General features: G+C 34.8%; 4 protein-coding genes across 6 annotated transcripts in view; 2 read left to right on the top strand and 2 right to left on the bottom strand.

Moving 5' to 3' along the window:
* The first annotated feature begins 647 nt into the window (after positions 1–647).
* LOC143920285 (NAD-dependent protein deacylase Sirt4-like) lies at positions 648–2,601 on the top strand. Of its 2 annotated transcripts, XM_077443106.1 has the most exons (5): positions 648–750; positions 834–964; positions 1,124–1,314; positions 1,449–1,676; positions 1,921–2,601. In XM_077443106.1, coding segments are annotated over exons 1-5 (882 nt in total). In that variant the 5' UTR covers positions 648–748; the 3' UTR covers positions 2,251–2,601. The 2 variants fall into 2 exon arrangements, with proteins under 2 accessions (XP_077299232.1, XP_077299231.1); XM_077443105.1 differs by having other exon boundaries at positions 697–964.
* Pp4-19C (protein phosphatase 19C) lies at positions 2,279–5,989 on the bottom strand. Of its 2 annotated transcripts, none has more exons than XM_077443108.1 (7): positions 5,669–5,989; positions 3,871–4,088; positions 3,628–3,780; positions 3,428–3,546; positions 3,160–3,341; positions 2,881–3,070; positions 2,279–2,805 (listed from the first exon to the last, which is right to left on the bottom strand). In XM_077443108.1, the coding sequence occupies exons 2-7, from the start codon at positions 4,024–4,026 to the stop codon at positions 2,676–2,678; spliced, it is 930 nt and encodes a 309-aa protein (XP_077299234.1). In that variant the 5' UTR covers positions 4,027–4,088; positions 5,669–5,989; the 3' UTR covers positions 2,279–2,675. The 2 variants fall into 2 exon arrangements, with proteins under 2 accessions (XP_077299234.1, XP_077299235.1); XM_077443109.1 differs by having other exon boundaries at positions 5,755–5,891.
* A 1,857-nt stretch (positions 5,990–7,846) lies between these two features.
* Positions 7,847–22,251, top strand: part of Flo2 (flotillin-2) — a 172,065-nt gene continuing 157,660 nt past the window's right edge. The window contains exon 1 of the mRNA XM_077443037.1: positions 7,847–8,113. Within this exon, the coding sequence (XP_077299163.1) occupies positions 8,065–8,113 (49 nt within the window). The 5' untranslated portion in view covers positions 7,847–8,064. The remainder of the gene's footprint in view (positions 8,114–22,251) is intronic.
* LOC143920075 (glucose dehydrogenase [FAD, quinone]-like) lies at positions 15,944–17,717 on the bottom strand. The gene has a single exon (XM_077442775.1). The coding sequence runs from the start codon at positions 17,705–17,707 to the stop codon at positions 16,487–16,489; it is 1,221 nt and encodes a 406-aa protein (XP_077298901.1). The 5' UTR covers positions 17,708–17,717; the 3' UTR covers positions 15,944–16,486.

The raw sequence follows: 22,251 nt of genomic DNA, 5'->3' as shown, positions 1-22,251 counted from the left end.
CTAAAATTTTGTATGGCTTTTCTTGCTCTAATTTTAAAATTTAAAGTGCCTTTGACGCATCGAGTGGCGCCCTAACTTATTTGGCGCCTACGGGCGCCGCCCGACCCAGCCCCCCCCCCTAAAACCGGCACTGGACACCGGCCAAAAACTATGACCGGTGGTGGTGGGTCGTCTATATGGGCTGCGGAGCTACAGCCCTCCTCGTTTGGTACAAATGCATGCTATTTTTGGCGTCCATATGGGTTGCAGCCTCCCAGTATAGTACATATGCATGCTATTTTTGTCTGTATTTGATCACCGGTACTACAGCCCAATTAATCCCCCCCCCCCCTTGAATTATCACGAGTCGCCACTAATTTTCTCCTCTAATGACCCATTAGAAAAACTTTAAAAACCAGTCAAAAAAAGTGAAGGCGGTATGTAAAAAGGAGCATTTGACGTTGGTTGAGTTCCAATGAAAGATCGCCATCCGAAACTTGTAGGCAATGTATATCTTTATAAACAAAGTTGTTGTTATGGAGTTCGCCCCAGAGAAATGTTATAATAATATTTATTGTAACATTTCTCTGTTTGCTCCAGCGTCATGAGGGCCCATAAAATCCGAGGTTGAATTATTTCTGTCAATCGATTGGCAATGGATGTAAAATTATACACAATGGCCATAATAATCAATTATGGGAAGCTTGCTAGGTTTTGAAGTTTGACAGTCCATGGAAGAGCTTCAGTATCTTTGTTTATCGTAATTGTGATGTAATGATTTATAAGAAAATGTTTTTTAAATGGAATTGTAGAATGTATAATGTAAAATGCGGATTTACAGTATTTGTAAATAGGTTGTGCAACATAACCTATGTGCCTAAATTTAATCCAGTTGCGAAACAAGATATAGACGCATTTCGAAGTTTTCTTTTAAGACATGAAAAAATTGCCATAATCACAGGTGCCGGAATTTCAACAGAATCAGGTGTGGATTGCAATTAATAGAAAACAAACGGATTGTTTGACATTTCGTTTATTTCGCATAGTAAAAAAAAATCATTAATACATAAAATCGTTTTGCATCGACTTGCTAATATTACTGCATATATCTACTTTATTTTTTTGATACTCCAAAAGTTTTTAGGTATACCTGACTATAGGTCCGAAGGCGTAGGTCTATATGCAAGAAGTAATCACAAACCGATACAATATCAAGAATTTTTGAAATCAGAATATGCAAGACAGAGATATTGGGCGAGAAATTTCACCGGCTGGCCTAGATTTTCTCAAATTCAACCTAACTCTGTGCATTATTCACTAAAAAACCTTGAAATGGTACCTTTTAATTTTCTATTGTCCTATTATTATTTCAGTCAATTTATATCCAATTAGTTATAAACGAAATATTTTCAAATGAACGCAATTATAGTAATACTGAATATTCACATTTTTTTCATGTACATACATAGTTGGGAAAGGCGTCTACTATCATAACCCAGAATGTTGATAATTTACATTATAAAGCTGGATCAAAAAATGTGTTAGAACTTCATGGGACTGCACACAGAGTAATGTGTCTCAGTTGTAAGGACTATTTTTCAAGACACGACTTTCAGAATATTTTATCCAAAACCAATCCTAACACACTGACTCCTACCGCAGTAATCCGGCCCGATGGAGATGTTGAAATTACCGATGTATGTATAATGTAAAGTGCAGTAACTGTTGATCAACGCAGAATTTAACAAAAAAAATAGATAAATTGGTCTTCAATAAATAAGTTATTCAAACAATTTTGTCTGCTGTAAACAGATAGACTTCAATCTTCACATATGTTATGTACGTACATATATTTAGTCTACGTCGATCAAAGGTTACATCTTAAAACTTCGTTCTGTCTTAAATAGTGTTTACAAACTAATGCTTATTTTTCTATTTAAGGATTTTGTTAAGGACTTCAAAGTTCCAGGATGCCATAAATGTGGAGGAATATTAAAGCCCGATGTAATTTTCTTTGGAGACAATGTTCCAAAACAACAAGTAGAAAGTGTGAAAAAAGAAATAACATCATCAAACGCTTTACTTGTTCTTGGTACTAGTCTTTCAACTTTTTCCGCATACAGAATTATACTTCAAGCTAAAGAGGAAAATAAGGAAATATTTGTAATAAATATAGGTCCTACCAGGGCAGACGGTGAAATTAACTTCAAAATTTCCACTAAATGTGGAGATATTATACCCAAAGTTACAAACGATCTAATTAAATTGTAAATATTGAGTCATTGATTACAAATATATTGAATGGAAATAATTGTTTATTCAAACATTTTACTTTCCATACACACAGCAACATATGATTTCGTTAATCAGTATTCGCTCGTATATTTTAACGATTGTAACTTAATTAATAATGAAATGATTATATTTAATTATTTATTAAATGAAATGATAAACATACGTAAAAAATAATCTTTGAGAATTAATGCATTTTGATACTAATAATAAATTAAAATTGACAAGTAAATAAACATGGTTATGTATTCCTTCCTGCTCTACTACCATGTCACTACTTTATCAATAGAATATTTAGTTGTAAATTAAAGTATTTTATTTCACCAATTGAAAATAATGCGTTGAACCACTCATTACAAAAATACTTAAAGGTAAAATCCTGACAGTTACTAATTATTGCAATATTATAAAAAGTAATCTGCTTGGGGTTTTTTAGATGGAATGTTTCTAGATTCTTGCGGTGCTGCCTCAAATATAGTGAAATTTCTCTGCAAGTTTTCCTTTAATTCTAATATTGCTGCTACGTTTCCGCATCTAAAAATAAAGTAAAAATATAGAGCAAATGTTACAACACGTTCTTCAATTTTGTTAGTACGAAGTAAATCTAACCTGTAGCAGTAATTGGGGGCAGACCACACAGTCAAAACAGTTTCTTTAAAATGCCATTTATACCCCTCCATAACTAACTGGTGAGCACGACAAATCATATCAATATCGTTGGCTGTGTTAAACTGTGAAACTACGTCTGAACCGAATAAAAATCCAGCTCCACGTGGCGAAACACCCCAACCTAAGGTATCTGTAAGATTGCGAATAGCCTTTCATTAATATCATGAAAATAATACATAATGACTTTTATATATCGTTAAATGTTAAATATTATTATACCTTCAGGATCACTCCATAATAAATCACACATCGGACCATCGTGGGGAACTTCCTGTTTTCTGTCAATGGTCCGTATTTGGTCTAATGTTTGTATTGAAGGACTGAGACCTCCGTGTACACAAAATATTTTGCCATCTATTATGGCTGATAATGATAAATAGTCGAATATTTCAGTACAATATCTAAAAAAGAAAATACATTATTAATCAATACGTTTTAAGAGTATAATAATATAAGTAATTCAAAGTGATGTATGAACAATTCTTACCTCCACACAGTAATAGAACCATACTTTCTTAAACATTCATCATAGAAACCGTATACTTGTGTTATTTGGCGCGATTCATGGTTTCCACGAATAAGTGTAATACGATCAGGGTAACGAACCTATGGGGTGTAAAATATACGATCATATCCAATACTCAATTAGTTAATTACTGAACATCATAAAAGTATTTAATTTTTTACCTTAAGTGCTAAAAGTAATAAAAATGTTTCGACAGAATAGAATCCTCGATCCACAAAGTCACCCATGAATAAGTAATTTGTTTCCGGTACATCGCCGCCTACTTTAAACAATTCTTTGAGATCATAAAATTGTCCGTGAATATCACCACAGACCTATTGTGTAAAAAAATCAAACAAGTCATTGAGTACATTTTACAAAACATATACATCATTCGTGCATAATATAATATACAAAATACACACTGTAACGGGTGAGTCAACTCTTTGCACGTTGCTTTCTTCTACTAATATTTCCCTAGCTTTCGTGCACAAAGCTTTCACTTCGGCTTCTTTGATTATTTCGCATCGTTTGAGCTGCTCAATTTGGCGATCCAAATCACTATTTGGAGACATTGTCATGGTTTTATGATAAAAAACAACATGTAGTGGTAATAGAGGTTATTGTGAAGATGATCAGAGATCTGAAAACAAGATACAAGGAATATTACATTCAATTCAATTCAATATATATGTATGTATTTTAAAACGATTAAGTAAATATTTGTCAGAATTACATCTTCGGTACAATTCAAACGTTCTGAAATTTTATTACAGTTTAACAGGTAAAAACCAAGAATAGCGTCGCCTGGCATTTGACGTAAGATCCAACATGGTAATTCTCTGCAATTACCATCAGAAATACTCTAAACACATTGGAGGAGGTGTGAAATGAATCTCTAAAAACAAATTCTTGCAAATATGTGGTAAATAATCCGCGACTTATACCGAATTGACGTTTCAGCTTCCGTTTTGCTTGCATCCACAATGGAATAGAAATGCATTCGTTTGTGATTCACCAAGACAACGTTGTGGATCCAAATGATAGTGAATTACATACATAGTAAATGCTAGACGATCTTATTCTCGGTGTTTACCGTTTAAACCTTTGAGTGCTGACGTATTTCTGTTGAAAGCCCACCACGCTGAAAATTTCGCCAACATTTCTAATTAGAATTATTTAGAAATCTAATAGAAAGCAGGTTTAAATATTGTAGCTAATCCAAACAAACCCTAGATAACTACCGCGGAAGATTTCGAGTTTTGTAAAGGTGTATTTAGACTCTCTAATATATTTTGCAACAATATAAAATAAATAAAAGAAGTCTATTAATGAATGTATTTTTTCAAAATTAGTTCCATCATCTTCATTGTTGATAAAATTTAATCTAAGGTCACAATCTAAATACGCAGTTAGGGAATCGGGAAATTCTGCTATGGTTATAAATTCAGAAATTCTGGTGTAAATCAGTCTTTATAAATGTTGACAAATGAATGACATGGATTACATGAACCATGTTTAATGCATTTATTTTCAATGCTATCTGAAAAGGCTTAGCAGGTAGTATTCTTGTTTACTTTGTATATACACAAAATACAACGACTATCGGCGTTTTCCAGGTCCATGGTCTTGTTGGCAAAACTCCGATCGGCGTTGGTTAGCATTCAAATGGTTAATAATCATATAAAATGAGGTTTATTTCAGGCTTACGAATAGTCGAATGACACATTTGAAGCTACGTAATGTATGATTATTATGACGAGTTTATATTGCAGTGATGGTATGCACATTATACACGATCAAAAAGTGAATTTGCTTATCTATAGTATATAGTATAATGTACGAGGCAATTGTGGTGAAATTAGATGTAAACGAACACTAAATAGAAGGTCGATTAGAATAGCAGAATCTACACAAGTGTGGATCGTGATCGACGGCAATGACTTTAGCAATGAATCAATACGTCAATGTCGTACGAGGTAACGAATTTTCAAGAGGAAAAAGTCGAAGCACGTTTTTAAACACGTACAGAGAACACACAATTAGGAATTTCAATGGGGAAATGAAGAGCACAGATTCGGAAAACGTGGAGATTGATAGCGAAGTGAGTTGCTTCGATGAAGGTTTGAAGTGTGGAACGCGCCATGGGAATTTTCGCACAACGGTTGTATTGGCGGCTAAGAGAGAGAGCGAGAGGGGGGTTGGGGGAGGGGGTGCTCTCACCGCAAAGGTGGGAGAGCTGGCTGGCCGTGAGGATGAGGCAGAGGTTGGAGACGCAGACGCAGACGCAGACGCAGACGCAGACGAACCGAAGGTGGAGTGATCTCAGCACTGGCCCTTGAGCAGACCCCAAGTCGCGCTCGCAGCCCGCAGCCCGCAGCCCGCAGCGTCCCCACTTGTCGGCTGCGGTGCCGCTCTCGGCCTACGCACTGCGCTTTCCGTCCATGCCTGCACACCCCTCACTTCACTTCCTCGCTCACGCATTCCCGCGTTCTATGTACATTCAAAGTAGAACTTGCATCCCTTGCATTCAAAGTAAAACTTATGTGACTGCTTAAAACTACATAAGCAAAACACTTGCCGTGGAAATCTCTGTTTCTATTTCACAGTCTTACTTACGTGTGCTCGAGCAGGATGCAAGGGGAAAGGTTCAGTGATTACCAAACACCGGATAGTCACAGTGGTTTTTCTAAGAATCGGGGCGGTTTAGTTCTATTTACAAAGCTAGAGTCCAGAAAAAAAACGTTCGGTGAACCTTTAACAATGCAATGAACAATACACAGCACCCTCTGGGTCCGTTTTTTTCAAGACGGCACCTTGGTTATCCGGCCTTTCGTGATTGCATCGCAAAAGTGAATCGCTATCAGGATAATGAAAATCGTTTCGGGCAATTCAAGGTAAGTTGTTTATTTATTTATTTACAAGTTTTGGACCATTGTGGCATTACATGAATAACCTAATGCGCAACAATGGCCTACATAAGAAAATAATAGAGGGAGAAAACAAAAAAAAAATAATAGATGGAACAAAAAACAAAAGCAAAAAATAAGATAAGAAATAACAAAAAAATATATTTTTAATTTGTGAATTCTAAAATTTATGTTACAAATATGTACGTACATATGTTTGTATTATATTTTCATAGCTAAAATTTTATATTCTCGAAAATTCTTATTTGTTTCCTTATCACATTTTTATAAAGGTTAGTTATTGCATACATTTTTCATAGAGATAATAAGTTATATTAATCACGACATATTACATTTAACCTTATGGAGGATGAACGAATGAGACGACTGGCATGTTAATGCACGTGTTTATTATATGACAGCTGAAGACAGAGTGAGTAGCGGCTCTCCGAACCCAGCCGGGTTGGTCCCCACTCGCAGGAAGGCAACCAAACTCGACCATGTCGTATAAGCGAGCCGCCACAAACTTTAACATATTATGGTATTGTAATATTTTATTACAATTATATTACTATACTGAAAAATTTAAGTAATTATTTTTGTTTTCAATTTTATTAGTTGGCGTCATTGTAATTTAATCAAACACGTGTAATCGTTAACATAAGTAATGGTATTTTTTTCACATGTAACGCGGTGGAACAGCGTTCCGGCACCTTTTTTCTCGGCATTTTTTATGTTTCACACGAATATTCTATATATTATAGGTAAACGGACTACTAGTCATATGTGAACCAGTCACAGGACAACCGGTCACTCTAGATCGGTCACATGTGATCACCCGTCACACTAAAACTGGTCACGAGAAAACTGGTCACACCCTAAAATCAGTCACGAGAAAACTAGTTGATTGATTTTAGGGTGTGACCAGTTTTCTCGTGACCAGTTTTAGTGTGACGGGTGATCACGTGTGACCGATCTAGAGCGACCGGTTGTCTTGTGACCGGTTCACATTTGACTAGTAATCACCGAACCATATTATACTATATAATATAATCTTTTCTAAAAAACTTGATAAGTGAGTTCTGTCACCTTTTTTTTTTTTAAAAAAAAGCTCTGGTAATACTCTTTCATAGGAAAATTAATTTAAAATTTCAATCAATCATGACTATATATATATTTAAGGTAGTCATTTGTGTTTTAAAGTAAATAGAAAGAACCACGTGATACTATGAATAGCTTTTGTGTTGAATACCTGCCAATATACTTTTAATTTTGTATCAATTAAAATACACGATTAGTGGCTAATAAGTATACAATTGCCAACAACCGCAGCATATCTTTCACTCAAATAAACAGCCGCGTTCAGGGAGCATCGTCCGAATGCATATTTAATGCACGGCAATTGCAACAGAGCGTATTTAAAATGCAATAGCGGGCGCACGCGCAGAACGAGCACAAGGCTGCAAAGCGCGCCGACACCCGACGCCGTTTCAGTTTCCAAAGTGAGCGAGCGAGCGCGAGAACTCGTACGAGTGACAGGTGGTAGCCCTGTGCGGCGTTTTTTTCGCGAAAGCCGGCGCCTCTCAAACATGTCAACTGTCAAAGTGAGTGGTCAGGTCTGGTGACGCGCCGCCGCCCCGCCGCCCCCATCGTCTGACGCCCCCGTCGTCCGCCTTCGCCCCCGTCATCCGCAGCCGCCCCATCATCGACATGGGCAACATACACACCGTGGGACCCAACGAGGCGCTCATCGTTTCAGGTAACCCTCCTCCCCACCTTCATCCACATTACCTCGCCTCACCCTTCGCCCAATTAGAACAAAGGAAAAATGCGCGAAATTTACACCCCCCCTCCTCTCCCCTTTGATGCCGGGTTGACGTTTGTGCAAACACTGAAATGCTCCCCCCCCCGTCCCCTCGCTCTGTGATGAAGGGCTATATACTATTCAATGATAATCGATTTCCCCCATGGTAATAATTGTGATTGATTTGAGTGTATGTACTCGTGTGTCGTGTGATGGAAGCCTTTGACGTGGTACTGTCACGAGTTGTATACGCTAGTATAATTGTGCGTGACGTGTTTACCGAGTGCGACAAATTATGTATACGATTTTCAGACGCTTTCAGATGTTTCCGAATTTGCATGATTTTTACAAGGATTTTTTATGTTTCACTTCGCCAATTTTGATGATTATCTTACATTACATGTGATTCATGTTGTATCTGATAATACACATGTATTTACGCATGTTTTGAGATGACTCGTGTTGATTTATCACGCTCTCGTTGACGTCATGCGCTTCAATTGCAATTCAACTCGTGTATGTGTTCCATATCATACTTAGCCTCTTTACACACTAATCGGTGTCCATTTGTCGATTGTATGCGGTGAAATTTCCAGCAGTTTTCCCTGTATTGTACTACATCGCTTATTGTAAAGTTTCAATGTATAATAAAACGTATAGGTTAGTTATTATTGGTGACCTTGAGAAAATTTCGTTACAATTTTAGTGAATTGTTTTTTTTTATTCTTATCATTTCGAAAACAATCTCGCGTAATAAATTCTTCGTAATACAATCAAAAGTTATATTCGCAACATTAAACTAAAAATGAAAAAAAATAAACTCTTATTGCACAAATCGGTTTTTAAAATTGGCCATCATTAGGCTGCAGATAGTCATTAGCAGACTTCGGCGTTATCTTGTTGCTCATCAAATAACAATATACTTCACCACTACCGTACAAAGTAAGAGAGCAAAAAAACATGGTTGACAATACATAGTTATTGACAATAATGAAACATTTTTTGTGCATATAGCGTCGTCCCAACGCCGCCTTTTAGTCATTAGGGCAATCCCAAATAATAATACACGTTCCAACAGTGTTAAAAGCAAAAGAAAACCAGGCATAACTCCCCAAAAGTATTTTACCCCAATGTGTATCCGTCCCTTATTCATCTTACTAAAGGCGGACACACACTGAACTGCACGAGCTCGTGATTTCCAGTTGGTAAAGGCGTTTCTTCGGGTCATTGTTAAATTGTACGATCGAAATAGTTTTCGAGAAGTTTCTCCTATATTACTGAAACGTTTACGTTTAAATGTGTACATACGTTTCTGAAGTCGCAGAAATGTTTACGTTTCTGTGTCCATACCTTGAATTACTTATTCTCACTAATGGTGCTTACGGTCTAAACCAACGACGATTTTGGGCCAACTTTTTAACCAGCAGTAGCGTACAAAATATCGAAATAAAAATTAAATTTTAAAATTGAAATTAAATATCAAAATCAAGCTAAAGAGCGAGATTGAGCTAAAATTAGATCATCGTTGATGTTTTGAATTTCAACAATGTTTTGAATTACGACGATACCGCATTTAAAACCAGAGAAATATTATAATTTCTCTGCGTACGAGCGAAAAAAAATATTGTTAAAGTCGTCACGAGATGTTACTGTATTTCCACGTGGATGATCGATAAAAAAAAACAATTCATAAAAAACGCGGTGTCGGATGTCGGTGATTTGTCAAAGGGTTTTTTTTCTTTCGTCGAAATAAAATTAATAATCACACATTATCCGATAAATTTTACCTCTGAAATGATTTAATTACTTGATTTATTTCGACGAGAGAAACAATTGAAGAATAAAAAAATCCGTTTGATGTGACCGACAACACCCCGGGTTAGCAAAAATCGTTGGATCACCCATACTAATACATGATATATTCTCAGTAACTGCGCATTACGGGGAAGTAAAAATAATAATTCTTTGATTTTTTTTCGATCTTAGTGCGTATCTTCGTAAGTCAAAACATCTTCGACAAAAAAAAGTCGAGGATTACCTGTATGTGATTGTTGATGATCTAATTTTAGGTCAATCTCGAAAATTTATTTAAATTGTGCATGTTCTGTTTTAACTTTCAATATTTAATTTTAATTTTAATATAATGATTATAATTTTATTTTGATACTTGAATTTAATTTCAATATAATAATAATAGTTTTAATTTTGATATTTAATTTCAATTTTTAAATTTAATTTTTATTTCGATATTTTGTACACTACTGGTTTTTAAAGTTGGCCTGTGGGCCGTTCGTTGGCTTGGTGCATACGCACCATAAGGTGAATTGTTTTAACCCTTTGCCCGCTGCAAACTTCGCGGTACTTTTAATCGAATTTGTAAATCGAGTTTTTGACCCTAAATATATGAGCCGCTATATTTGAATGTGGCGGAAGTCCAATTTTCAGTTCTAAAAAAACTTTTTCTCTTTGACTTACATAATTCACACATTATTATCACTTCGATATATCCAGAATCTCGGATAAGCAGAATAAACTTATTTCAGGCCACCAGTATTTTTAAATATTGTTGTACGTTTTTACGTACTAATGTTTTCATTATATTTAATATTTTGCGAAATACTTCTCGAAATGATGGAAAGTGGACTTACGCCACATTAAAATATAACGGCTTATATATAATATATTGTAAGATTTATCCAAGTGACCAAATATGTCAATTGATATTCTCGCTACTGGAATTTTACACGTGACTTCTATAACGGTCATCCGCGGGCACAGGGCTGAGAATGCTGATAATAATAGGTTTAGGTTTAGTTCGATATCGATTTATGTACGTACATACATATATTTATACTATTTTTGATTTACAACTATTGCTTAAAATCCCCTGTATGATCAATACTCATTTTGAAAACAAATTTATGTACACACTACGTAAATACATACATATATGTACATATACGAATCAGTAAAAAAAAAAACTTATCAATGTGTCATTTATGTATGTATGTAGGTACGTAATATAAGTATCGTATAATAAAATGAACATTACTTTTTTCGTTGTAGTAAAATTTCTAGTAACCCAATTACCTAATTGGTCGAAACATTTTTCCTTGGCGCTAATTTAGTTCGGGTCCGTTCGGTCAAATTTAAAATTAAGTGAACCAGTGATCTGGCTAAACATTTGGGTGTGACTTGTTTACTTTCGTACCTTACTACTAATGTGTGCTTTACGAGGTGTACCCCCCCATATCCATATAACGTCATCAGCACGTTTTGAAATAAAATACAATTTTACACATATAATTCGTCGACTAATAATACATTCGTTCGTATGTAATCCAAAATTAAAATAAAAGTTAAGTTTATATGAATAACTATTCAACACTGGACCTTTGCCAAATAGATTGTCTCAGTTTCAATGCCAAAAATGTATTGATTTATCATTTCATTGTATACATCTACATATATGTATGAATTTCCGTGTACATACATATGTATGTATGTTTACACGTAAACGTAATGGATGAGGCCGCTAGACGTCTCACGTTTCTCTAGAAAATGTAGTGATTTTTTTTCTCATTTTGTCACCGGATTGTGATATCTGTGGGGTTGAAATTCATCATTGATTGATTAAAATCGAAACTTCGTTCTTTGACGAATTTCAATTGATTTTGATTTTTAAATGCTTTTTATTATTACGAAAGTATGTTCACAATACATCTTATATCTATTTTAATAGCTGCTGATCTACCGATCATTTTCTATTTTACAATTTAATTTAATTTGTATAGTAATCATAATATAATATACTATTCTAATGTTAATGTACAGCATAATAGGAAAAAGAGCTCAAAAACCTATTATGAATTTCAATTCGAATATTATTATACATATGTATGTGTATTAAATATTTGCGCATTTATCAAACATTGTTAACTCGTTCAATTGTCGAATTCGACATAATTCCATTAGTCTAAATGGCTCAAATTAATTTGAAAATATAGTATTACATACGTTCGGCGGTCTTGTTCCAAAAATATATAAGGCCAGATGTTAGATCGAATCCACTGTGAAAAAATCTACAAAGAATTTATTACAAATATTTACTTCTTGCATACTAACAATCTTATATACTTACATACATACATATGTACTTATATACGTATCGTATCTTGTGGTATGTATTTACATATTTCTCACGCTACATATTTATTATACGATTTTTCTCAACAACAAGTAGAATAGTTGAACGTTAGCCTTTTTCACAGTTCACCCTCTGAAAATATTCCACATATGTATGTAGCATAAAGTCCAATGCACTAAATGAAGTGTGAAACGCTGTATGTATGCTTGGAATAACGAGAAGAGATAGGAAATAGTGAAAAGTTGGTGCTACTTTAGTATGCGGTCTACCTTAGCATGCGATCTACCTTTGAATCGCAGTCGACTATTTTTTTTTATTTGTATCGTAGCAATGACCTGTTTATTATAATTTCCTGCCGCCCCATAATGTTGTCGAAGCATTTCTATCAAAATATCGTCAACAGCGAAGAAAATACCGACCCTAACATCCTAACCTTAAATGAATAGGGCCAACCCTAACTTAACCTGACCTGATAAATAAATAGGTGTTGGCTGCTAAGATATGTTTTTTTTTTAAGTTTTATTTCATCAATATTTTCACAAAAAAAACATATTTTAGCAGCCAACACCTATTTATTGAAGGGTCAGGTTAGGTTAGATTAAGTTGGACTTGGCCTTATTCATTTAATATTAGGTTGGTAGTGTCCGTATTATTCAGTCTCACTGTCACACGCGAGAACTGAGACAGTGAGACCGCATATTAGAGTAAAAACGTTAAGGTAGATCGCATACTTAATTAGATATGTGAATGTAGACCGCATACTAAAGCGGCACCCAAAAGTTTGACGAAAGAAGTTGATATGGTGGAGAGAGTTAAGAGATTGAGTTGGCAATGGGCGGGTCATGTATTTACAAGAGTGGACTATAAATGGACAAAATAAGTGCTCGAGTGGTACTCGATAGAATGCATAAGGGTGCAAAGAAGAACACAAAGGGGATGGGTGGAAGATATTAGAAATATTTGTAGGATTAGATGGATGAGTTTTGCTCAAAACAGAGACAAATGGAAGTCTGTTGGAAAGGTCTTCACCCAGAAGTAGATGGTGAACGACTGTAAATGATGATGATGATGTATGTATGTTTAGGGAGTTCAATTTACCGCTATTTCCGTTTACCGGTAATCTGATTTTTTTACCTAATTACCGGCTTACAGGTAAATTACCGGTTTTCTCAAACTCAAAAATAAACTCCAGTTTTTTGTATACATTTAACCATATGTATACAAAAAACGTATGTACCTATGTATATATGTATATAAATGTATCGTTTGGTTAATATATTTAACCAAACGATAATAAGCATTACTTATTATATACAGTGAGCGACAAAAATAGGTACGCACATAGATTTCGGACAAACAGCGCGAAACAAACCTCTCTACCTGCCGTAAACAATGAGACCTCAACCTTTTTTTTTCTACACAACTCTATGTAACCGTTGGTTCAAAGATTTACAAAGCTGATGGTCAATTCCCTATTTAGTTTCGCGTTAACTTTGGTTGCAATAGCATCGCATCGGAAAAATGTCATCCGCACGCCAAATGTCGACCGATGAAAAAGCGGTAATTTTGGCTCTTACGAAAGAGCGAATCGCGTATCGAGAGATTGCTCGTCGGGTGGGGTTCAGTGAAGGTTCTGTGAGAAAATTCATCAAAAAATACAGTGATACAGGTTTATTAACAAGGGCTCCAGGATCTGGAAGGAAGTAAAAATTGATGGTACGTGAAAATCGTGTCATAAAACGTGCTGCTCTTCAAGATCAATTTATTACTGCTTCTAAAATCAGGGATGAGGTTTACACTTCATCATCCACAGCAGTACATACCCGTATGATCCAAAGGAAGCTGAATAAATTAGGGTTTAGAGCGATCAAATTCGCGAAAAAGCCACTTCTGGCGGTTTCAATGAAGAAAAAGCAGTTGAAATGGGCCAAGGACAAGAAGAATTGGATATCAGAGGATTGGTACAGGGTGGTTTTTTCAGATGAATCTAATTGGAATCTTATTGGATCAGATGGGAAGACCACAGTTCGCCGTAGAAGTGGAGTATGTTTTCACGCAAGTTGTGTTTCGCGACCGCGAAGCATTCCCCGTATGTCATGATATGGGGGTGCATTACAGGATATGGAATAAGGGCGCTAGAGTTCGTCCGAAGGTCCATGAATGCCATCCAATACGAAAACACGATACGGGAACGTGTTTTACCCACCATCGAAGCACTCACAGAATTCGTCGCTGAACCAATATTTCAGGACGAATCTGCACCTTGATATCGAGCTCGTTCTGTAAGTTATCAAACCGTTTTTCTATCTTTAATTTGTTTTTTTATGTGGTAAATATCATCAACTTGTTTTAGATAACCAATTATAAAGAAAGTTTGGGAATTAAATCCCTTACCTGGCCCGGGAACAGTCCAGACCTGAACATTATCGAAAATTTATGGGCGATTTTGAAGAGGAAAGTAAAAGCCTGCAATCCAAAAACGCTTCAAGAGCTGGAAAACATAATAACGGAGGCATGGGAAAAGGATATTTCCCCAAATGTTATAAAAAAATTGTTTTATTCTATGCCCAGAAGAATTGAGGCAGTAATCAAAAACAAAGGGGGAATTACTAAATATTAAGCTTTATTTTATTTATATATTATTGTTTTATGTATATATTATTAATAGGAAACATTTAAAAAATGTATACCGTGAAAAGCGCTTTAAATTAAATTAAAAACTCCCGAAGAACTGCCAATACTTTTTTCCCAACTTTGTCCATTTCGTAAATAATTCCAATATCTCAATAAATACATCAATATAATTAATAATTTGTCTTGTTTTATTATCTTAATGATCCTAGTCATGATTTCAGAAACTTTTAAATGAAAAATATTGCGATATATACGAATAAAATGAAATTTTGCTACTGCGTACCTATTTTTGTCGCTCACTGTAGAAGATATATCGCCAAAAAAAGTATGAGTGGTGAATTATTTTTAAATTGATATTTTATAAAGGACCAAAAGATTTTTCGGTTTTATATCATTTCATCAAAAGTCATTTTCTTTCTCGCAATTTCTTTTTTTCATTTTCTTCTGGGTCGGTTCCTTTCCCAAATCGACGTAATTTTTTATGTTTTGTTGATTTATCGGCAAAACTAATAATTTAGCGATAGATTACCGAACTACTTTTCGGACCATTTACTGGTAAACCGGTTTACCTGTAATGGGCTCCTTAGTATCTATGTACATACGTATGTGGTATAATTTCAATATATTTAGTTAGTTTTGGACCATTGTGGCATTTCAGGAAGAACCTAATGCGCCACAACATACATATATACAATTGAAATCAGTGGCGTGCCGTGAAATTCTCCCTGTTTTTGTCTTATTTACGTGTTTGCGAGCAGGGTACAAGGGGAAACGCCTGTTCCTCATGTATCCTGCTCGCGCACACGTACATAAGTAACGCTGTGTGACAAAAACAGAGGGAATTTAACCGCACGCTACTGATTAAAATATATCTAAATGTCGCTTAACACCAGAAAATTTTCTGAAACAACAAAAATATGATCAAACGAAAATTGGCTTAAATGATAATTGGATAAATGAAACGGGCTTTATATCTTATTTAAATATTTTATTTTATTCAATCAATTAATCAATCTATGTACACAAAATACAAATTATTACATACGTAATTCGAAATTATACATTACATCTATGGTCAAACATGGCAAAGTGCATTGCAAACATTTATATAACAATACGAATTTTTATACAACAATCATCCACAGAGATACCTATGGAGAGAAACCCGGTGAACTTTAAGATATAACATAATAACTCAAGATTTTGCGAGAGAAATGGGGAGGGAAATGCCAATTCTGCAGGAATCGTTACAATGAAAATCAGAAAAATTGGACAAATCTGAAAGGATACGACCGACCTGGTTATAAACCAAGGTCTGCTCAGCAGCAACCAGTGTGACTCATAACTAAAGAGCGGACCCAGAGCGCGCTGTTCATTGTTCACATGTTGTAAATGCATTGTTAAAGGCTTGCCGAACCTTTCTTACAAAGCATTTTTAATAATGGAACAATAGACGGCGCGCTTCCGGTCCTACCTCTACTCATAACCACACTGACCATAGCAAGATATGCTAACAAGTAGTCCATGCTGCTGGTTTATATTACAAATTAATTATTGTTCCAATATTTTTTGATTAAATCTGAGGCTTTTTCCGCCACCATCATAACCGGAGCGGCCGGGTGAGCGGTCAGGGGAAAGGGTATGACGCTAGCATCAGCCACCCTCAAATGTTTCACCCCCCTGACTCTCAACTCTGAATCAACAACCGCTGAAGAGTCAGAATCGGGCCCCATCTTACAAGTACCCACGTGGTGGTGTAGACTGAACGACAAAGACCTAATGGCACACTTCCAGTAATCGTCCGTGTCGTATAAGTGCCTTCTGCACGTTGGGTAGTGGGATCGATAGAGATCCGTGCGGATTTTCTCGTTGAAAGATTTCGCAGATACGAATTTTTGTACGTATCTGACGGCGGCTACGAACGTGTCGAGGTCCCTTTCCGCAGAATACAAATTGACGATAAATTTAGGCCAGTGAAAAGGATTCGTATCCTTCAATTTGACCCGTCCTCGGGCCTCCGTGTTCAGGATAATTGGTATTATGGCGAAACTTCTTCTGTTGCCCAGTCCTTTATACACTGCACTGTAGAATTCGTCGGATATTTTCAATACCGATTTGACGATGTCGTCGGCAAAGTTCACCGGTAGCGAAAACAGAGCCAATTCGACATCTGCGTAGTTTTTATCGTGTGTCGTGACATTTGTGTTGATAAATCCTATCGCTTCGATCCCCCCCGGAATTGTAAACATGCCTTGTCCATTTTTGATCCATTGCAGAAGGTCGCCGAAATTTTTCACGTTTGTGTATATTTGATTTGTCTCCGGTTCGTCTGTTACTATTGTCATTCCTCCGAATGCTAAGTGGTCTCTGAGATTTTCTCCCACGCTCAAGTCTTGAACCAGGGGTATGCCCATTTCTTTCAGATGCTCTTTTGGTCCAATTCCTGATAGCATCAGAATTTGCGGAGTGGACAATGCTCCTGCTGCTACTATTATTTCTTTTTTCGCTTTTGTTCTGTGCAATATTTTGTTGCGTGCGAATTCAACGGTGGTTGCAATCTTCGACAACTGGTCAACGTTGATTTTTGTCACTTTGCTTTTAGGTAGGATGTGAAGGTTTTTACGATATTTGAATGGATAAAGGAAGGCTTTTGAAGTGCTGACACGACTCCCGTTCAATGTGTTTGATTGAAGGTAATTGAAGCCAATTTCTCCACTATTGTAATCGACTATACTGTTGCCTAATTCTTTTGATGCATCTAAAAACATTTTCGCATAATCGGTTCTGAAATGAATACAAATATAAAATAAGTATTACTTATAAATATAGTATGTAAATAATTGGTTCGAATGAAAGATATATTTTTTATTTTTTTTGGTAATTACATAAATGTCTATATTTTAATATAAAATTAAACCATTGCCAATCAGTCAATGGTGCAGTTGCGCTACCTGGAAACGCTCTCGAGATTAAAATACTTGCAATAACCTGGTGAGGAGATACATATCCTAATTGCGTATATATTTCGAGGATATATGTACAGGTATTCCTCGACTTACGACGGAGATACGTTCCTGAACCTAGGTCGTAAGTCGAGGAATATATTTATATATTTTTTTCGGTGATTTTACTTACTTTTATTAATACAGTAATTCAAATGAATTCATATTTAAATTAAAAAAAAATTAAACATCTACATCATCCGTACTTATTAATTATAAATTATACATCCTCATCATTTATCACATAAGTACAATGCATTTCTTCATCTTCAGTTTGAGATACAGTCGTATGAGTTTTTTTGAAAAATGTGTCTAATTTTGTTTGAACAGTATCCTGTTTTTTTTCTCTATATACATATTTCTTGGTAGCATGCGAGATTTTCGTGAATCCTGCGGTTCACATTTGAAAATCTTTCACTGTCTGGGTCCATCATTTCAAACTTTTGTATTCCTTGATTAATTAAATTAAAAGTAGCAGCCATTTCTTTCAATACAAATTTTTTCAGGGGTTCCACATATGTGATTGATTCATTTTCATCAATATCCTCTTCTGCAACCATTTGAGTTTCAAGATCTAATAATTCTGCATTGGTTAGATCTTCTGAATCATTCTCAAGAAGTTGGTTGATGTCTTCGTTATCTACGTCAAATTGTAGACGTTCACTAAATTGTACGATTAGGTTAGTAATATCCTCGATATTTTTTTCTTTTTCGTATATGGAAAGAGAAACGGGTTCAAATCGATTGGTGAGTTTTTTTCAATATTCCGTACATACATGCTGAAGTACTTCTTAAGCCTTTAAAGGGTCCATCCCTTATCTATATTTCTTATAGCATGAAGGATATTATAATTTTTCCAAAATTCTTGAAAAGTTTTTCCTTCTTCTATTGCTTCAATGCCTTGTGCAAATGTAATGTTGTCATCGATCCAAATCACTAGTAATTTTTCCATTTGTTGAATGGGTCCGTGTCTTTTTTTATTTATTATTTTAGATTTGATCAACAAGGACCCTTTAACGGCTTTACGAATTTTTTCTTTATCCTTTAAAATAGTGGAGACCGTTGAATGTGACAATTTCAAATTATTTGCCATTCCATCACTTTTTTACCACTATCATATTGTTTTATCACTTCAAATTTCATTTCTAAGTCTATCACCTTTATCTTTTTTTTAACAAGAGTTTCTTTATCAGTCATTATCCCGTTTCTTTATCAAACATTATAAATGTTCTTATAAATAAAAATTTGAGCACTAATCAACACGAAATTGAGAAAATAAACATCCTAAAACAACAACGAACAGTTATGTAACAAACAGTAACGACCGTATGAGTTTTTTACCGTCGTGCGACTGGTGACGAATCCCAAAGGAATGAGTCATAACTTAATTTTTAAAACTATTGCGATGTTTCATTTCTTCCGAAAGAGAATTCCCCGTTTTCATAACTCATATCCGCTTGAGATTTATCAATCAATTTTTGAAAAATAATTAAAAAAAAATATTTTTTTTTTCGGTCGTAAGTGCGAACCATCGTAAGTCGAGGACTACCTGTACATGGTGTTTTTCAATAGCGATCGGTTTGAATTTATTGATGATGCTTTTCGATGGCGATTTTAATCGAAAGTATGCGTAAAATTTTGGTCGGGGGCTACACTCGTCCGTTACTCGTTTACCAAATTTGGGCTCTAATTGTTTGATGCCAATATCAATTTCGCGGAATGTATCTGTCTACTGGCGACTTCCGGTTTGTTTGTTTTTTTAATCGATATTGTTTGGTGTACGTGCTTTATGCTTTTGTCGTAATGTGCATTTAGGGCAAAATTCTAGTAGCGCTGAATTTAAATAAAAAATGAGAATTGTAATTCATATTTACTTTTACGTAGGTATTTGACTTTAATAATTTATTTAAAACCAGCTGAACCCGGCATGCGTTGCAATGCCACAATAATGCATGCAATTCCCGTTCCCGTTCTCGTTCTCGTTCCCAATTTGTCGGGAAAATGCAGGCTGCGAACACATTTGAAATTATTCAATTGTTTGTTTATTTTACGTCTAACAACTTAAGTTCTGATGCGAAAACATTTGAAATTATTGCGTTGCAATACCACTCATTCTCGATTTTCCCGTTCCCATTCCCGTTTCAAGTGATTGTTGGAGCTCAACGCCGTGGAGTAACGTCTCTTCGACTCCGTGTCGTCATAAACCAACCTGTTAACGTGGTTGCCAACAAATACATTTCCTTGACTACACAATAGCGCTTCATACTTTCGCGTCGGTAAAATCGTAATTACGAATATTATTATTAGGTTTTTTCCCGTTTTTTTTTCACAGTAATCTTCCCGGACATGTATACAACAAAACCTGGTTTAGGAGCCTATACGAGACAGACAGACAGACAAACAGACATTCAATTTTATGTATTATATATAGATTGTCTGGAAAAACGAATATAAGAATGAAGAATGCGATTTTTTGTTTGATAACCTTTTGGATCAAAGTAGTCAACCGTGTATTTCGTTATACGTATAATTTTGTATTTATTACCTATAATTTATGTATTCGACGTTCATGGGTCCGTTTCTGCCTCTCAGAGACGAATTTGCACTTTGTATGTCCGTCCTTTCTGTCTTTATAAAATATGGTAAAATTTCTTCGTACGACCTGAATTGTAAATATCGTATCCATAAATAGTGTGCTTTCATATTGATGCTAATTTACAATATGACACCTTCATTAACCATCCTTTATTGCCGGCTTCTGCTATCGTGTCCCAATCTCGCTTTGTTCCTCTCGTATAAATCATATAATTTATGACACTCGAACCTCCTATCGCCTTTCCGACTGTCATCGGACACACGTGATTTTCAAAAGCTAAAAAAATATTCGATTACATATGTGTTTATATTCGAGTTTAATTTGTGTCCTGTTGATTAATTATTGTAAAATATACCCAAGCATGTGTTTGGTTCCGTTTCCATTTTATATTGCCAAGCGTATCCGCTCGCTTCCAATATTCCTGCTAAAATTGGAATATCCGTGATGGTGGATTCTGTGTCGCCTGCTTCTAGCAACAGAACAGTCCATTTTGGGTTTTCACTTAGTCGGTTTGCTAAGATGGAACCTGAAGAACCCGCTCCGATCACTATGAAATCGTACTCATCGAGTATATGCTTTGCTTCTGTGAAGTCAAATTTGATTTAATTTACGGATGTGCTAATTCAAATTTTTATGCTAGTTAAAATAAATATGTACCTATATGGATTAGTGCTATTAACTTTCAACAATTCAAATTATATTAAATGTAAATTGGGGTTTATTTGATTATACTTTCTGGATTAAATTTTTTAATTGGAAATTAATTATAATAAATTATATTAATACATGTAAATTTTTAAATGCTAAATATTATTGAATTCATTTATTAAATGTATTACATACTGGAAAAACTTTGTGGCAATTTCTACAGAGGGCATTTGCGTAGATTTTATTGCGTAAATATTTACGTGTAATTTTTATGTTTATAAGACATTTTTCATGTCAATGATTTAAATTTATGAGTGTTGGAATTAAATCATTGCCATTTTGTCAATCATGGACATGAAAATATTTACATATCTATATGTGAAAGTATTTGTATTTAAATTAATGCTTTATTCTTAAATTGCAGTTTCATTTAAGAGTTTTTTATATAAAGATATACAATATGTATTATACGTATTTACATATGTAGTTAACGTCAATAGTGAATTCCTAGATTTTTGTTATTTGCAGATTTTGTTACTGCTTTTCAGTTGCTCTTTTTTCCCTGCATAGAGTCAAAATGCAATTGAATAAAACAAGTTTTAACATTTTACAATAAAGAATTAAAACAGTTTTGTATATTATTTCTAAATTTTTGATTGAAAGACGAATTCTATTAATTTCACAATCGTCTTCATGTTTGAGTTTTTGTTAATAGCGGAAAACTTCAGCTAGAATACACACTGCGTCATTAAGTTTTATGGATTTTATTTTATATATTGTATAAAATAAATCATTCCAACTGTCAAAATAAATAATATATGAATTTGAAAGTGATTTGAAAAGAATATTAGTAAATTTTATATATTCAAATAATAATGTCAACCGTATACGTTACCTGGTAAACTGTATTTGTTATGGAAGAGATCGAATTGATTTGGGAATTGTTTATAATTTTTGAATATATTTGAAGTAAATATATTTTCGCTTTTTATAGCATTAACTTGCGCGTTAAAAATTTGCACCAAAAAATATGTTATACAAATACAATTCATTTTATGCATTTAGA

Source organism: Arctopsyche grandis, chromosome 12 (genome assembly GCF_051622035.1).
Source record: "Arctopsyche grandis isolate Sample6627 chromosome 12, ASM5162203v2, whole genome shotgun sequence".
Taxonomy (NCBI): domain Eukaryota; kingdom Metazoa; phylum Arthropoda; class Insecta; order Trichoptera; family Hydropsychidae; genus Arctopsyche; species Arctopsyche grandis.
Note: the sequence above shows the minus strand (reverse complement) of the source record. Positions and strands in the feature narration are given on the sequence as shown.

Coding starts and splice junctions, on each gene's coding strand:
- LOC143920075 (XM_077442775.1), bottom strand. CDS start 17,707: ATGTTTTTAGATGCATCAAAAGAATTAGGCAACAGTATAGTCGATTAC.
- Pp4-19C (XM_077443108.1), bottom strand. CDS start 4,026: ATGACAATGTCTCCAAATAGTGATTTGGATCGCCAAATTGAGCAGCTC. Junction 3,342..3,427: donor GGTTCTATTACTGTGTGGAG/GTAAGAATTGTT, acceptor TTTCTTTTTTAG/ATATTGTACTGAAATATTCG. Junction 2,806..2,880: donor GCCCCCAATTACTGCTACAG/GTTAGATTTACT, acceptor CTTTATTTTTAG/ATGCGGAAACGTAGCAGCAA.
- LOC143920285 (XM_077443105.1), top strand. CDS start 754: ATGATTTATAAGAAAATGTTTTTTAAATGGAATTGTAGAATGTATAAT. Junction 1,315..1,448: donor CACTAAAAAACCTTGAAATG/GTACCTTTTAAT, acceptor GTACATACATAG/TTGGGAAAGGCGTCTACTAT. Junction 1,677..1,920: donor GAGATGTTGAAATTACCGAT/GTATGTATAATG, acceptor TTTCTATTTAAG/GATTTTGTTAAGGACTTCAA.